Source organism: Rhinoraja longicauda, chromosome 34 (genome assembly GCF_053455715.1).
Source record: "Rhinoraja longicauda isolate Sanriku21f chromosome 34, sRhiLon1.1, whole genome shotgun sequence".
In the NCBI taxonomy this organism is placed as follows: Eukaryota; Metazoa; Chordata; class Chondrichthyes; order Rajiformes; family Arhynchobatidae; genus Rhinoraja; species Rhinoraja longicauda.
Window position 1 is genome coordinate 15,577,150 of NC_135986.1, and position 17,540 is coordinate 15,594,689.

The 17,540-nt window shown below is 46.0% G+C and overlaps 2 protein-coding genes and 1 pseudogene across 2 annotated transcripts; 2 read left to right on the forward strand and 1 right to left on the reverse strand.

Annotated features, from left to right (window-relative positions):
• Window positions 1-17,540, forward strand: part of LOC144609555 (uncharacterized) — an 80,857-nt pseudogene that overhangs the window by 22,073 nt on the left and 41,244 nt on the right.
• Window positions 6,675-6,986, forward strand: LOC144609498 (histone H4). The gene has a single exon (XM_078427979.1). It carries the CDS (start codon window positions 6,675-6,677, stop codon window positions 6,984-6,986), a length of 312 nt encoding a protein of 103 aa, XP_078284105.1.
• On the reverse strand, window positions 15,844-16,185 carry LOC144609262 (histone H2A-like). Its single transcript, XM_078427690.1, has one exon. It carries the CDS (start codon window positions 16,183-16,185, stop codon window positions 15,844-15,846), a length of 342 nt encoding a protein of 113 aa, XP_078283816.1.

The following is a 17,540-nucleotide window of genomic DNA, read 5'->3' on the forward strand; positions in this document are numbered from 1 at the left end:
TGAAATCAGCAGGGTGCACCTTTCTTCCTTTCGTGCCTCCGCCAAGCGGCCGAAGTGGCGATCCCGGACGAGCCCCCAAGCTTGTGAGATGTAAAATGTGAGTGCTCACAATCACGATGCCAGAGACAAAGTCGTGGAAACAAGAAATTTATTAACGAGTCTGCAGAACCGGGTGCCTCTCCAAACCGAGACATCCCGAGACAAAGACAGTGACTTCTCTTTATACAGTACAACTTCGTTGAATCTCCCTCCCTTCTGCTGAATCCTCCTCCCCTTCGGGCTCTTTCTAATCAGAGCGCTGAGGTGCACAATCTTCTGTACCACCCCCAGGTACCCCCCCAGATCATACATTGTATGTGCATGGCAATTGGCAGTTCCCCAATCAGGGGCGTATTTGCAATATTCATTTACCTAGTTGAGCAAGCGCAGTAGTTATCCACATGACCCTTAGTTACCTTCACAACCCATTTCAACCCATCCCTGCTGCTTTGACACTCTCCTAAATTTATGGCCCTTTGTCCAGTCTGCCTCTATCCCCGTACCACACTCTCAGTGCTCCAACGAACTCGGTGGTAGTTCAATCATCCAGCCTGTCTCTGTCCCTGACGGTTTAATAGCCCTGTCCCCGGCATAGTGGTAGTTCAATCATCCAGCCTATCTCTACCCCCGGACAGTTTAATAGCCCTGTCCTTGGTAGAGTGGTTGTTCCAGTATCCTGTTTCTGGTGGTTTAATCATCCTGTTTCTCACAGTACTTGAATTCTTTTAGTGCGTCTTTTTTTGGGTAGTTTAGGGCTTTGTTTTCGGGAGTGCTGAAAAGTTATGTCTACTCAGCCAGACATTGGACACGCCCCTGTCTGCCAGAGCACTTTAACGGTTGGGAGGTCAGAACACATGATGGACTGGGCAGAATGCAAGAAGGAACTACAAATGCTGATTTAAACCGAAGATAGGCACAAAAAGCTGGAGTGACTCAGTGGGACCGGCAGCATCTCTGGAGAGAAGGAATGGGTGATGTTTCGAGTCAAGACCCTTCTTCAGATTGGTTAGGGACATGGGAAACAAGAGTTATAGACGGTGATATGGAGAGACAAAGAACAATGAATGAAAGATATACAAAAAGGTAACGATGATAAAGGAAACAGACCATTGTTGGCTGTTTGTAGCGTGAAAATGAGAAGCTAGTGCGAATTGGGTGGGGGTGGGATAGAGAGAGAGAGAGAATGCCGGGGCTACCTGAAATGAGAGAAATCAATAATTCATACCACTGGGCCGTAAGTTGCCCAAGAGAAATATGAGGTGATGTTCCTCCAATTTGCATTTAGCCTCACTCTGACAATGGAGGAGACTTAGGACAGAAAGGTCTGTGTAGGAATGGGAAGGAGAATTAATGTGTTCAGCTGCCAGGATATCAGGTAGGTTCAGGCGGGCTGATTGGAATTATGGAGACATGCCTCCAGAATGACCAAGGCTGGGAGCTAAACATGCAGGGGTATTCAATAATCGGAAAAGCTAGACAGAAAGGAAGAGGACGTGGGGTGGCATTGCCAGTTAAAGAGGAGATTAATGCAATCGCAAGGAGAGGCATTAGCTTGGATGCTGTAGAATCGATATAGGTAGAACTGCGAAATAGCGAAGGGCAGAAAATGCTTGTTGGAGTTGTAGACAGACCACCAAACAGCAGCAGGGAGGTTGGGGTTGCATCAAGCAGGAAATTAGGGATGCATGTAGTAAAGGTACAGCAGATATCATGGGTGACTTTAATCTACATATAGATTGGGCCAACCAAATTGGTAACATCGCTGAGGAGGAGGATTTCCTGGAATGTACACAAGATGGTTGTTTAAGCCAACATGTTGAGAAACCGACTAGAGGGCAGGTCATCGTCGTCTGGGTATTGTGTAATGAGGAAGGATTAGTTTGCGATCTTGTTGTGCAAAGCCCCTTGGGCAACAGTGATCATAATATGATGGAATTCTGCATTAGGATGGAGAGTGAGATGGTTAATTCAGAGACTAGGGTCCTGAACTTAAAGAAAGGAGACTTTGATGGTATGAGACGGGAATTGGCTTGGATAATCAGGCAAATTATACTTAAAGGGTTGGTGGAGATGCAATGACAAAGATTTAAAGATCGCATGGATGAACTCCAAAAAATGCCTGTCTGGCGAAAAAATAAAACGGGGAGGGCGGCTCAACAGTGGCTCACAAGGGAAATCAAGGGAAGTGTTAAATCTAAGGAAGAGGCATATGAATTGGCCAGAGGAAGCAGCAAACTGGAGGACTGGGAGAAATTTAGAACACAATAGAGGAGGAGAAAGGGGTTAATTAAAAGAGGGGAAAAGAGCATGAAAGAAAAAAACACTAGTCTTACTGTCTCCGACTACATTCTATCTTTCTCCCACCCTCTCACCTGACATCAGTCTGAAGAAGGGTTTCGACCTGAATCGTCACCCATTCTTTCTGTCCAGAGATGCTGCCTGACCCGCTGAGTTACTCCAGCATTTTGTGTCTACCTTCGATTTAAACCAGCATCTGCAGTTCTTTCCTACACATGAATGAAAGCTTGCGGGGAATATAAAAACTGACTGTAAAAGCTTCTTTAGATGTGTAAAAAGGAAAAGATTAGGGAAGACAAATGTATGTCCCTTACAATCAGAGACAGGTGAATTTATAATGGGAAACAAGGAATTGGCAGAACAGTTAAATGAATACTTTATTTGTGTCTTCCTTGGTGAAGACAGAACCATTCTCCCATAAATACTAGGGGACGGCGGATCGAGTGGGAGGGAGGAATTGAAGAGAATCCACATTAGTCAGGAAATGGTGTTAGGTAAACTGTTGGGACTGGAGGCATAAATCCCCAGGGCCTGATGATCTACATCCCAGAGTACTCAAGTAGGTGTCCCTAGAAATCGTGGATGCATTGGTGATCATTTTCCAATGTTCTTTCTACTCTCGATCTGTTCCTGTGGACCGGAGGGTAGCCAATGTAACTCCACTCTTTAAGAAAGGAGAGAGAGAGAAAACGAAATTATAGATCAGTTAGCCTTACATCGGTAGTGGGGAAGATGCTTGAGTTGATTATTAAAGATGTTATATCTGCACATTTGGAAAGCAGTAACAGGATTGGTCAAAATCAGCATGAATTTATGATGAAGAAATCATGCTTGACAAATCTTCTTGAATTTTTTGAGGCTGTAACAAGTAGAATGGATAATGGAGAGCCAGTGGGTGTGGTGTAACTGGACTTTCAAAAAGCCTTTGACAAGGTCCCACACAAGAGGTTAGTGTGCAAAGGTAGAGCACATTGTATTGGGGTTAGGGTATTGACATGGATAGAGAACTGGTTGGCCTACAGGAAGCAAAGATTAGTAATTAACGGGTCCTTTTCAGAATGGCAGGCAGTGGGGTGCTGCAAGGTTCGGTGCTGGGATCCCAGTTATTTACAATATATATTAATGTTTTAGACGAGGGAATTAAATGTACCATCTCCAAGTTTGCGGATGACACAAAGCTGGGCGGCAGTGTGAGCTGCCAGGAGGATGCTATGAGGCTGCAGGGTGTCTTGGATAGGTTGGGTGAGTGGGCAGATGCAGTATAATGTGGATAAATGTGAGGTTATCCACTTTGGTGGCGCACAGGAAGGCAGATTATTATCGGAATGGTGTCAGATTCGGAAAAGGGGAGGTGCAACACGACCCGGGTGTGCTTGTACATCAAACACTGAAAGTAAGCATGCAGGTACAACGGGCAGTGAGAAAGTATAAGAAAATAACTGCAGATGCTGGATCAGTCTGAAGAAGGGTCTCGACCAAAACGTTACCCATTCCTTCTCTCCTGAGATGCTGCCTGACCTGGTGAGTTACTCCAACATTTTGTGAATAAATCGGGCAGTGAAGAAAGCTGTTGGCCTTCATCGCAAGAGGATTTGACTTTAGGAGCAAGCAGGTTGTACAGGGCCCTGGTGAAACCAACCCTGGAGTATTGTGTGCAATTTTGGTCTTGTTTGAGGAAGGACATTAATGCTATTGAGGGAGTGCAGAGAAGGTTCACCAGATTAAATCCCAGAGGGCGAGACTGATATATGATAAAATAATGGGTTGACTGGTCTTGTATTCACTGGAATTGAGAAGGATGAGAGGGGATCTTGTATAAAAATATAAAATTCTTAAGGGATTAGACAGGCTTGATGCAGAAAAATGTTCCCGATGTTGGGGAGACCAGAACCAGGGGTCACAGTTTATGAATAAGGGGGGGGGCATTTAGGACTGAGATGAGGAAAAACTTTTTTAGCCAGAGTTGTGAATCTGTGGAACTGCCTGCCACAGAAGGCAGTGGAGACCAACTCACTGGATGTTTTCAAGAGAGTTAGATTTAGCTCTCATGGCTGAAGGAATCAAGGGATATGGAGAGAAAGCCGGAACGGGGTACTGATTTTAGATGATCAGCCATGATCACATTGATCTGGCTCGAAGGGCGAATGGCCTACTCCTACATCTATTTTTCTATGGTTGTCTCTTGAGGTAGCCTCAGCATTCCCTCTCTCTCCATCCCTCCCCCATCCAAGTTGCATTAGTTTTTCATTTTCACCCTACAAGCAGCTAACAGGCCTGTTTCTTTTATCATTTTTACTTTTTTGCGTATCTTTCATTCATTATTTTTTACCTCCCCATATCACCGTCTATATCTCTCGTTTAGTTTGTCCTTAACCAGTCTGAAGAAGGGTCTCGACCCGAAACGTCACCCATTCCTTCTCTCCAGAGATGCTGCCTGTCCCGCTGAGTTACTCCAGCATTTTGTGTCTATGGACTGGGCAGTGTTCATCCATTTTTGCAATCATCTTTGATCCTGGGCGTTTCAAGTTGATGTACCAGGCCATGGTGCAACCAGTCAATATGTTCTCTACTGTACACCTGTAGAAGTTCAATAATGTGTTTGTTAACATACTGAATTTCCTGAATCTTAGAAGTAGAAACCCTGATGCACTTTCTTTATGATTGCATCAATGTGCTCGGGCCAGGACAGATCTTCAGAAATGTGCATGCCCAGGAATTTGTTGCAGTTGCACATGGATGTGCAGAGACCCAGTTCCCTGAGCTTGGTAACCAGTTTGGAGGGGATGATGGTATGGAACACTGTGTTACAGTCTGAGATCGCACCAATCTGTGTCCCTGCAGGACTGTGGTTGGATTCCCTTTGTCCATCTCCCTACTGTCAGTGCTGGAGCTGCACTGGGCAGTCTCCATGCAGTCCTGAGGTGGTTTGTGCGGGTCTGTGCCCTTACAGTGTTGGGAGTGGCTGGTGCAAAGCTTTGTCCACAGGCTGTGTGGTCTGTACTGGGCTGTGATTTCACAGTGTAGTGCAGGGGGTGTTCCTGTCTATCTGTCCAGCAGAGGGGTTGGTGTTGGAAATCTGATGCCCCTCAGAGCAGTTTGGCATCCCTTGTCTTTATATTATTGTGCAGTGTGATGGTCACACAGTCTCCCTACAGTACAGTGCAGAGGAGTATTATTGTTTCCTGTTGGTGCACGTGACAATAATAATAAACTTAAATCTTTTTAGGTCACACAGTGAGTGCCAGTCATCTATCATCGTATAAATACCAGTCATAAAGTCATAGAGCTGTGCAGCATGGAAACCTTGTCCATACCAACTAAGTTGGCATATTGTGCTGGTCCCTTTTACCTACATTTGGCCCAAATCCCTCTAAAACTAACGACTTGCTCAGCTGCATGATGATGTGGCAACATTTGTACTTTATCCTTCCCAGTGAAGTAAAGCATGCCAAACACAGCCTACACCACGTTGTCCACCTGACTGACCATTTTCAGGGAGCCATACACCTGTACACGCAGATCTCTGTGTTCTGCAACACACTTCAGGGTCCAACCATTTACGTGCAAGTCATGTCCATTGTTTCATAGGCCAAAATGCAACATCTCTTATTTGCCATCCGCCCTTCCTAGTCCCACCTTCCCAACTGCTCTGGACCATGTTGCAAAGTTGTGGCTAAGGAAGGTGCGATCCCAAGACGGATACAATGGGAAAACTGTGGATCTAGTTAAATGACTAGAGGGTGATGGGGGCAATGGGGGAGGGGAGGAGAGTGTTGGTAGAAGTCATCTAAACACAGAGAATTCACTGTTCACACCCCTCCACAAGCTAAACATCAGCTGCTGTTCCTCCAATTTCCAAGTGGAAAGGTAAATTGTTGCCGACACTGATTTGTCCCGGTCTTTTCAAACCTCCAACTTTCCACGCCCTCTCCACTGCCTCCTCAATTTCCCCCACACCCCCTCCCCAATTTCAGGCTCAAGGAGGGTCCCGAGCAAAAACATCACCTATCACTTTTCTCTTGAGATGCTGGTTACTCCAGCACTTTGTGTCCATCTTTCGTATGAATCAGCATCTGCAGTTCCTTATTTCGACCAGTTCAACATGGGGATTGGCGGGAACGCTAAATTTAAATTGTATTGTTTATTGACGGTTGGAAATTGGCGGTTAAAAAAAACCGAGGGCGGAGCTGGAAGATGAGAGGCGTCCCTCTTTCTGCCTGTCACAATGATTCTGCCTTTTCTCCTCTGCATTTCCCCGGCAGGTCGGGGCGCTGTGTATAAAAGGAGACAGCAACAGCGAGATTGTCACTGAGCAGCGACTCGAGTGAAGCAGCATCATGTCTGGCCGAGGGAAAGGAGGCAAAGGTCTGGGCAAAGGCGGAGCAAAGCGGCACCGAAAAGTACTTCGCGATAACATCCAGGGCATCACCAAGCCAGCCATCCGCCGCCTGGCTCGGCGTGGCGGGGTCAAGCGGATCTCGGGTCTGATCTACGAGGAGACCCGCGGGGTGCTGAAGGTTTTCCTGGAGAATGTGATCAGGGACGCGGTCACCTACACCGAGCACGCCAAGCGCAAGACGGTCACTGCCATGGATGTGGTGTACGCTCTGAAACGCCAGGGCCGCACTCTCTACGGGTTCGGCGGATAAATAACTACCCCTTTATTCGAACACAAAACAAAGGCTCTTCTAAGAGCCGCCCACAGCCTCACAGAGAGAGCAGTGACCACCAGATTTGGTTAATTATAATTTGTTAACGTTTAACTGGGGCCGATGTGATTTTCAACTAATTATATTGAATTCTGCAGCAGTCAATGTGTTCCCGTAAATGAACATTTTGTGACATTGGTGTTCGGTTGTATTGTTGCGGAGTGGTGTCTCCGCCTGTTTAACACCGGTCCGGATTCGTTACAGTCTGGGCGGCATTCGGTCATGAAGAGAGGCGTTGCTCCATGGAGACAAAGATTCGTGTCGGCGAAATGTCCGCTATTCATTCCCTTCACAGATGCTGTGACCGGTTAAGTTATTCCCAGTATTTGGGAGTCGTCACACAGATGGTGACGGTACGTAGGTTAAATTTTCCCTCTGCGGATTGACATAGTCAATTCAGAAACAACGGTTCTGAACTTAAAGAAAGGTAACTTTGAGGGTATGAGACGTGAATTGGCCAAGGTAGACTGCCAATTGATTCTTAAAGGGTTGACGGTGGATATGGAATGGAAGGCATTTAAAGACCGGCAAAAAATAAATCAGGGAAGGTCGTGCATCCGTGGCTAACAAGGGAAATTATGGATAGTATCAAAACAAAAGATGAAGCATACAAATTAGCAAGAAAAAGCAGCCTACTGGGAGAAATTCAGAGTCCAGCAGAGGTGGACAAAGGGCTTAATTAGGAAAGGGAAAATAGATTATGAAAGAAAACTGGCAGGGAACATAATAACTGACTGCAAAAGCTTTTGTAGATATGTGAAGAGAAAAAGATTAATTAAAACAAATGTAGGTCCCTTGCAGTCAGAAACGGGTGAAATGATCATGGGGAACAAGGACATGGCAGATTAATTGAATAACAACTTTGGTTCTGTCTTCACGAAGGAAGACATAAATAATCTGCCGGAAATAGCAGGGGACCGGGGGTCAAATGAGATGAAGGAACTGAGTGAAATTCAGGTTAGTCGGGAAGTGGTGTTAGGTAAATTGAATGGATTAAAGGCCAGATAGGCTGCATCCCAGAGTGCTTAAGGAAGTAGCCCCAGAAATAGTGGATGCATTAGTGATAATTTTTCAAAACTCTTTGGATTCTGGAGTAGTTCCTGAGAATTGGAGGGTAGGTAATGTAACCCCACTTTTCAAAAAGGGGCGGAGAGAGAAAACGGGGTATTACAGACCAGTTAGTCTAACATCGGTAGTGGGGAAAATGCTAGAGTCAGTTATTAACGATGGGATAGCAGCACATTTGGAAAGTGGTGAAATCATTGGACAAAGTCAGCATGGATTTATGAAAGGTAAATCATGTCTGACGAATCTTATAGAATTTTTCGAGGATGTAACTAGTAGAGTGGATAAGGGAGAACCAGTGGATGTGTTATATCTGGACTTCCAGAAGGCTTTCGACAAGGTCCCAATAAGAGATTAGTATGCAAACTTAAAGCACACGGTATTTTGGGTTCAGTATTGGTATGGATAGAGAACTGGCTGGCAAACAGGAAGCAAAGAGGCGGAATAAACGTGTCCTTTTTAGAATGGCAGGCAGTGACTAGTGGGGTACCGCAAGGTTCAGTGCTGGGACCCCAGCTATTTACAATATATATTAATGATTTGGACGAGGGAATTGAATGCAACATCTCCAAGTTTGCGGATGACACGAATGCTGGGGCGCAGTGCTAGCTGTGAGGAGGATGGTAGGAGGCTGCAAGGTGACTTGGTTAGGTGAGTGGGCAAATGCATGGCAGATGCAGTATAATGTAGATAAATGTGAGGTTATCCACTTTGGTGGCAAGAACAGGAAACATAACATATAACAATAACATATAACAACTACAGCATGGAAACAGGCCTGTCCGGCCCTACCAGTCCACACCGACCATTCTCCCTGACCTAGTCTCATCTACCTGCACTCAGACCATAACCCTCTAATCCCCTCTTATCCATATACCTATCCAATTTACTCTTAAATAATAAAATCGAGCCAGCCTCCACCACTTCCACCGGAAGCCCATTCCACACAGCCACAACCCTCTGAGTAAAGAAGTTCCCCCTCATGTTACCCCTAAACCTTTGTCCCTCAATTCTGAAGCTATGTCCCCTTGTTGGAATCTTCCCCACTCTCAAAGGGAAAAGCCTACCCACGTCAACTCTGTCCGTCCCTCTCAAAATTTTAAAAACCTCTATCAAGTCCCCCCTCAACTTTCTACGCTCCAAAGAATAAAGACCCAACCTGTTCAACCTCTCTCTGTAGCCTAAGTGCTGAAACCCAGGCAACATTCTAGTAAATCTCCTCTGTACCCTCTCCATTTTGTCGACATCCTTCCTATAATTTGGCGACCAGAACTGCACACCATACTCCAGATTCGGCCTCACCAATGCCCTGTACAATTTCAACATTACATCCCAACTTCTATACTCAATGCTCTGATTTATAAAGGCAAGCATACCAAACGCCTTCTTCACCACCCTATCCACATGAGATTCCACCTTCAGGGAACAATGCACAGTTATTCCCAGATCCCTCTGTTCCACTGCATTCCTCAATTCCCTACCATTTACCCTGTACGTCCTATTTTGATTTGTCCTACCAAAATGCAGCACCTCACACTTATCAGCATTAAACTCCATCTGCCATCTTTCAGCCCACCCTTCCAAAAGGCCCAAGTCTCTCTGTAGACTTTGAAAATCTACCTCACTATCAACTACTCCATCTGCATATTTACTAATCCAATTTGCCACACCATCATCCAGATCATTAATGTAAATGACAAACAACAGTGGACCCAACACAGATCCTTGGGGCACTCCACTAGACACTGGCCTCCAACCTGACATACAATTGTCAACCGTTACCCTCTGTTATCTCCCATTCAGCCATTGTTGAATCCATCTTGCAACCTCACTATTAATACCCAACGATTTAACCTTCTTAATCAACCTTCCATGTGGAACCTTGTCAAATGCCTTACTGAAGTCCATATAGACAACATCCACAGCCTTGCCCTTATCAATTTCCCTGGTAACCTCTTCAAAAAATTCAAGAAGATTAGTCAAACATGACTTTCCAGGCACAAATCCATGTTGGCTGTTTGTAATCTGTTTTAAAGCAGACTATTATCTGAATGGTGGCCGATTAGGAAAAGGGGAGATGCAAAGAGACCTGGGTGTCGTGGTACACCAGTCATTGAAAGTAGGCAAGCAGGTGCAGCAGGCGGTGAAGAAAGCGAATGGTATGTTGGCATTCATAGCGAGGGGATTTGAGTATAGGAGCAGGGAGGTTCTGCTGCAGTTGTACAGGGCATTGGTGAGACCACACCTGGAGTATTGCGTACAGTTTTGGTCTCCTAATCTGAGGAAAGACATTCTTAATAGAGAAGGTTCACCAGATTGATTCCTGCGATGGCAGGACTTTCATATGAAGAAAGACTGGATAGACTCGGCTTGTACTTGCTGGAATTTAGAAGATTGAGGGGGGATCTTATAGAAACTTACAAAATTCTTAAGGGGTTGGACAGGCTAGATGCAGGAAGATTGTTCCAGATGTTGGGGAAGTCCAGAACAAGGGGTCACAGTTTAAGGATAAGGGGGAAGTCTTTTAGGACCGAGATGAGAACGTTTTTTTTCACACAGAGTGGTGAATCTGTGGAATTCTCTGCCACAGAAGGTAGTTGGGGCGAGTTCATTGGCTATATTTAAGAGGGAGTTAGATGTGGCCCTTCCTGCCCTTCCTGCCTTCTCCCCATACCCCCTCACTCCGCTATCCTTAAGAGCTCTATCCAGCTCTATCCAGATCTCTCTTGAAAGCATGCAACGAACTGGCCTCCACTGCCTTCTGAGGCAGAGAATTCCACACCTTCACCACTCTCTGACTGAAAAAGTTCTTCCTCATCTCCGTTCTAAATGGCCTACCCCTTATTCTTAAACTGTGGCCCCTTGTTCTGGACTCCCCCAACATTGGGAACATGTTTCCTGCCTCTAATGTGTCCAATCCCCTAATTATCTTATATGTTTCAATAAGATCCCCCCTCATCCTTCTAAATTCCAGTGTATACAAGCCCAATCGCTCCAGCCTTTCAACATACGACAGTCCCGCCATTCCGGGAATTAACCTAGTGAACCTACGCTGCAGCCCTCCATAGCAAGAATATCCTTCCTCAAATTTGGAGACCAAAACTGCACACAGTACTCCAGGTGCGGTCTCACCAGGGCCCGGTACAACTGTAGAAGGGATCCCTGTAAAGGGATCAGGGAGTATGGAGAAGGGAACGCAAGCGCATACTGAACAGAAACCGCCCACCCCAGCCAGTACTCAGCCCTTCGACAGACACTGTGGGTGGCTCTGAAAAGAGCCTTTGGGTCGTTAGATTGACGTTGCGCTGATCTATTTGCTCTTAGTGCCAGAGGTTGCGCTGGTTTTCTTAGGCAAAAGCACGGCCTGGATATTAGGCAGCACCCCGCCCTGAGCGATGGTCACCCCTCCCAGCAGCTTGTGAGCTCCTCGTCATTGCAGACGGCCAGCTGCAGGTGTCTGGGGATGATGCGGCTCTTCTTGTTGTCCTGGGCCGCGTTTCCGGCCAGCTCCAGGATTTCAGCCGTGAGATACTCGAGCACAGCAGCCAGATAGACCGGGGCTCCGGCAACCACCCGCTCACCATAGTTGAGGGGGGGGGTTCACCGTCCGGCGCGGCCTGGAACGAGGCAACGACAACAGCCTGACCGCGGGAGAAGACGGCAGGGGAAGAGACGGCATTCTGGCCTTCCATCACAGTGAGGAGGTGACTGGAGGAGAATCACTGTGATGGATGTTTCTTTTTTTTGTGTTGGTTGGGGTTGTGTAATTTGCATATTTTACTGCTTTTATTGTTGGACTGTGGGTGACTAAATTTCGTCAAATTTCTGTCGTACAAATAAAGATATCCTGAATCCTGAGTGGGAATTCATTCCATGGTGAGAGGAATGCTTACTTACTATTTGAAACCGCAAACCTGTCGGAACAAACGCGGTTCACAGAACATGTTAGAGATCGCTCTTTCCATAAAGGACATTAGACTATTGATGACCAATGGTCTAATGACTCACGGAGGCGTCGCAGCACTTAATATGTTTGTTTCTCGAATAGCAAACGACTCACACGTTCAAAACACCAGACTGCAGTCACAAAAAGTCAGTCACTTCACAATTAAAACAGCAGCAGCAGCAACAAACACTCCAACATCTTGTTCACATTAATCCAATCTGAAGGGATAGATCATTGAGAGAAGTGTATGAAGATTGAGACAAACTAACGGGCAAGCAGAGAGTGATGTTTCCGTTTCAGTGCAGTTGGCATGAATGCAGAGCGACACGTGGATTATACCGTGGTCTGGAAGGCTAATTTGATCAAATTAAACAGAATGAGAAACATCGTCTGAAAATGAAATATCGAACCAGTTGGAGCAATGAGGTGTCGAAATATCGGCACAACACTTTCAGCGAGACCGTGCGTGGGCGTTAGCTGCGTCAGCGCTGTGGGTCGTTACTTGGAGCTGGTGTATCTGGTCGCTGCCTTTGTCCCTCCAACCGGCCTCGTCACTTTGTAGATGTAGATGCAGTAACTCAGTGACTGTGGAAGGGCTGATCAGCGACTGAGGTCCGCGCGGGGAAAGTGCGTAATAAAGGTGTTTGTTGTCCTTGAACCCAGAGCGCGAGAAAATGGGGCGCAGAGCGAACCAAAATGGCGGCGCCGCCCTAGCAGCTGCGGCTTACCTGCGGTCCATTTGTCTTTGTGTTTTTGTTGTTTTTTTGTCTTAATTGTAGTTGTGATGTGGTGTTTTTGTGTTTGTGTACTATGTGTGTACGTGGGGGGGAGGGGGGGAAGAGCCTCTTAACGTCTCACTGAAAGAGGTGCAGCACTATTTCAACATGGAGTTGCAGCAAAATTGGTGAGTTTTGCTCCGACATGGGTTTCTAGCTGTTAATGTCTTTAAAATTTTGCGGTTCTTTCTCCTCACTGTCCCGGTGTCACTGCTATGTTCCCATCCTCTGAACTGGCACGGAAACGTTATCTTATTCCCTCTCAGCTTGTCTGTGTCTTCAAATATTTCACCCAAAAATGTTAAATATCGAACAGATTAATGTGAACACAATACAGTATTTGCATGTTGCTGCTGTTGATGTGGTTTAATTGCTGTGGTGTATGTGATGTATTAACTGCAGTCCTCTGTGTTGTAAGTGCCCTGAATCTCACTTCTTATCGAGATCACAAGTTCTCGGTCCTTTCACTGAAACAACTTTTACATTTCAGTCTCAGATTTGACCCCAGTGTGTGAACCATGACCTGTCCAAAACCTAATGCCCTTTACACAAAAACCCAACCTTCATTATGTTCTGTGAATCACATTTGTTCCGAATCGTTATCATTTGAAATGAATGGGAGGTTAATTCCCAGAATCTCGTATCAGAGAATTAATTCATTCGCTGTCTGTATTGTAAATGTATTGGGATCAGGTAAAGGGTGAAGGGGGGAAACCACATTCACACATTTATAATGTATCTGTCTTAGAGATTATTAATAGCATGACCATTCACACCATTGATGTACATAAAGATATTGGGGTCCCAGTACATAACTCCCTGAAAATGGCAACACGTAGAAAGAGCAGTAAAGAAAGCATATGGTATGTTTGGCTTCATTATTCAGGGCATTAGGAGTCAGGGGTCATAGTGCAGCTTTGTAGGACTTTGCTTCGGCCACATTTGGAGTATTGTGTGCAGTTCTGGTTGCCCCATTACAGGAAGAGTTTGGTTGGTTTGGAAAGGGTGCAGAGGAGGTTTATTGCAATAATGCCTGGATTACGAGGTATTAGCTACAGGGAGCAGTTGGACAAACATGGATTGTTTTCTCCAGAACGCCAGAGTTTGAAGGAAGACGTTATAATAGTGTGTAAAATTGTGAGAGGTAAAGATGAAATAGACAGTAAGACCCTTTTATTCAAAGGTAAAAAATGGGAAAAACTAGAGGCCATAGCTTTTAGTTGAGATGGGATGAGTTTAATGATGGTATGAAGGGCAAGTTATTTTAAAATTATTTACACAGAGTGTAGTGAGTACTGGGAATGCACTGCTGGGGGTGGTGGAGTAGGCAGATGGGACAGTGGCAATTGAGAGACTTCTGGACAGTCACGTGGAAGTGCAGGGGATGGAGTGATATAGATTATGTGCAGGCAGATAAAAATTGGTCTTGGAGTCACGTTTGACAATAGACAATAGACAATAGGTGCAGGAGTAGGCCATTCAGCCCTTCGAGCCAGCACCGCCATTCAATGCGATCATGGCTGATCACTCTCAATCAGTACCCTGTTCCTGCCTTCTCCCCATACCCCCTCACTCCGCTATCCTTAAGAGCTCTATCCAGCTCTCTCTTGAAAGCATCCAACGAACTGGCCTCCACTGCCTTCTGAGGCAGAGAATTCCACACCTTCACCACTCTCTGACTGAAAAAGTTCTTCCTCATCTCCGTTCTAAATGGCCTACCCCTTATTCTTAAACTGTGGCCCCTTGTTCTGGACTCCCCCAACATTGGGAACATGTTTCCTGCCTCTAATGTGTCCAATCCCCTAATTATCTTATATGTTTCAATAAGATCCCCCCTCATCCTTCTAAATTCCAGTGTATACAAGCCCAATCGCTCCAGCCTTTCAACATACGACAGTCCCGCCATTCCGGGAATTAACCTAGTGAACCTACGCTGCACGCCCTCCATAGCAAGAATATCCTTCCTCAAATTTGGAGACCAAAACTGCACACAGTACTCCAGGTGCGGTCTTTGCTCCTATACTCAACTCCTCTTGTTACGAAGGCCAACATTCCATTGGCTTTCTTCACTGCCTGCTGTACCTGCATGCTTCCTTTCATTGACTGATGCACTAGGACACCCAGATCTCGTTGAACTCCCCCTCCTCCTAACTTGACACCATTCAGATAATAATCTGCCTTTCTATTCTTACTTCCAAAGTGAATAACCTCACACTTATCTACATTAAACTGCATCTGCCATGTATCCGCCCACTCACACAACCTGTCCAAGACACCCTGCAGCCTTATTGCATCTTCCTCACAATTCACACTACCCCCCAGCTTAGTATCATCTGCAAATTTGCTAATGGGACTTTTAATCCCTTCGTCTAAGTCATTAATGTATATCGTAAATAGCTGGGGTCCCAGCACCGAACCTTGCGGTACCCCACTGGTCACTGCCTCCCATTCCGAAAGGGACCCATTTATCCCCACTCTTTGTGACATTGTGGAGCGAAGGGCCTGTTCATGTGCTGTGCCATGTTCTACATGGGCGAGCTTTTCAAACTTCAGCTCATTTTGGGGACTGACGGCTATGTTTTGGTGTTGCTATTATTGCCACTTGTTCATTGGAGAATGACATCGCTCTCTGATTGGACTGTTCCTCTCACCAATGAGATTAGACGCTTCACCACCATTCATCCAGGAAGTACAAAGGTGAGGGAGAGAGAATCTCCTTATTTTTAGCAAAATGACTGATGATGTGGGGAATCGGGATTGGGAAGGCTTCCGGTCTGAAACAGACCTCTTGGTGTGCAAATAAATGATGGTTGAAATCAAGGTAGCAAAGGTTATTCTGCAGGATTTAGAACAAGATGGGTGAATGGCGACTCATCTCCAGCAGATACGCAAGCTGGTTGCACTGAATGGAAATCCCTGCACCCTCCAAAGCCAGTGCTCAGCCCTTCCACAGACAATGTGGGTGGCTCTGAAAAGAGCCTTTGGGTCATTAGATTGATGGTTCACTGATTTACTTGCTCTTGGGCAGCACCCCGCCCTGAGCGATGGTCACCCCTCCCAGCAGCTTGTTGATCTCCTCATCGTTGTGGATGGCCAGCTGCAGGTGTCTGGGGATGATGCAGGTCTTCTTGTTGTCCCGGGCCGCATTGCCGGCCAGCTTGAGGATTTCAGCCGTCAGATACTCGAGCACAGCAGCCAGATAGACCGGGGCTCCAGCACCAACACGCTCATCATAGTTGCCCTTTCTCAGGAGCCTGTGAACACGGCCCACCGGGAACTGCAGTCCGGCCTGGGATGAGCGCGATTTAGGCTTGGCCTTGGCTTTGTTGCCGGTTTTCCCTCGTCCAGTCATTTCCACAAACTTCTGCGCACAGAGAATGAGGACATCTTCTCGCATTCGCTCTTGTGGCATCTCGAGGAATAAAGTCGGCCTCTTACAATTGATGGTACAGCATTCAATGTCAATGGTCACATACAATAGAGTCAGAGTTATACAGTGTGGAAACAGTCCCACCTGCCTGCGTTTGGCCCATATTCCTCTAAACCAGTACTATTCATGTACATGTCTAAATATTTCTTAAACAATGCAATAGTATCTGGCTCAACTACCTCCTCCAGCAGCTCGATCCATATACTCACCACCCTTTGTGTGAAATAGCCCAATCAGACAGCTGCATCAATCTCCAATGATCAGACAGCAACAATGGATGTGCAGAAAATAACCCTTGTTCCCCAAAGGGGCTAGAAATTTGAAAAACCCAATAAAGTGAAAACTATTCAAGCAATAGTCTAAAAATCTCCATTGCAAATCTGTGATGAACACGGATTCCCCACATTCCCAGTCACTCGATCCTGACCCACTTACAGTACACACTGAATGTGGATTAATTCCACAGAGAGAGATGCTTTTGGTTTAGGTTTATTATTGTCACATTTACCAAAGGACAGTGAGAAGCTTTGTTTTGCTTGCTATCCAAAAGGATCAGAAATCGAGATGAGAAAACATTTCTTCACACAGAGAGTGGTGAGTCTGTGGAATTCTCTGCCACAGAAGGTAGTTGAGGCTAGTTCATTGGCTATATTTAAGAGGGAGTTAGATGTGGCCCTTGTGGCTAAAGGGATCAGGGGGTATGGAGAGAAGGCAGGTACAGATTACTGAGCTGGATGATCAGCCATGATCATATTGAATGGCGGTGCAGGCTCGAAGGGCCGAATGGCCTACTCCTGCACCTATTTTCTATGTTTCTATACCATACAATGAGACAATCAGTTCAAACTCGTACAATAGATAGAGCAAAGGGGAAGACACAGAGTGCAGAATAAACCTGTTAGCATTTTAGCACATTGGTTCCTTTGACATTGTCCTCAATGGGATAGAGGAGAATCGGACAGTGCCCTAGCTTATAGAATAACCGTTCAGAAAACTGCTAATGAAGGGGAGGATTCTGTTTCCAAGTCTGGTGCAGCAGCTTTCGAGCTTCTGTTGGACTAGAGCACAGCAAAGGAGGAATGATTTGGGTGGGATGTCCTTGATTATTTTCCCCATTTTCGAGGCAGAGTGAACTGTAGATGGAGTTAATGGTGGGAGGTCTGGTGTATGTAGTCTGGTGCAGCGTCCGGGCGGTAAGTTTAAAAACCGAGCGCGGGCCTTTGTTTTCACAGAGGCCCAGGAGCGGTTGGAGTGGCTGGTACAGCGTCCAGTTGGAG

Excerpts from the sequence above, each read along its gene's own strand:
- LOC144609498 (XM_078427979.1), top strand. The coding sequence starts at position 6,675 with ATGTCTGGCCGAGGGAAAGGAGGCAAAGGTCTGGGCAAAGGCGGAGCA.
- LOC144609262 (XM_078427690.1), bottom strand. The coding sequence starts at position 16,185 with ATGACTGGACGAGGGAAAACCGGCAACAAAGCCAAGGCCAAGCCTAAA.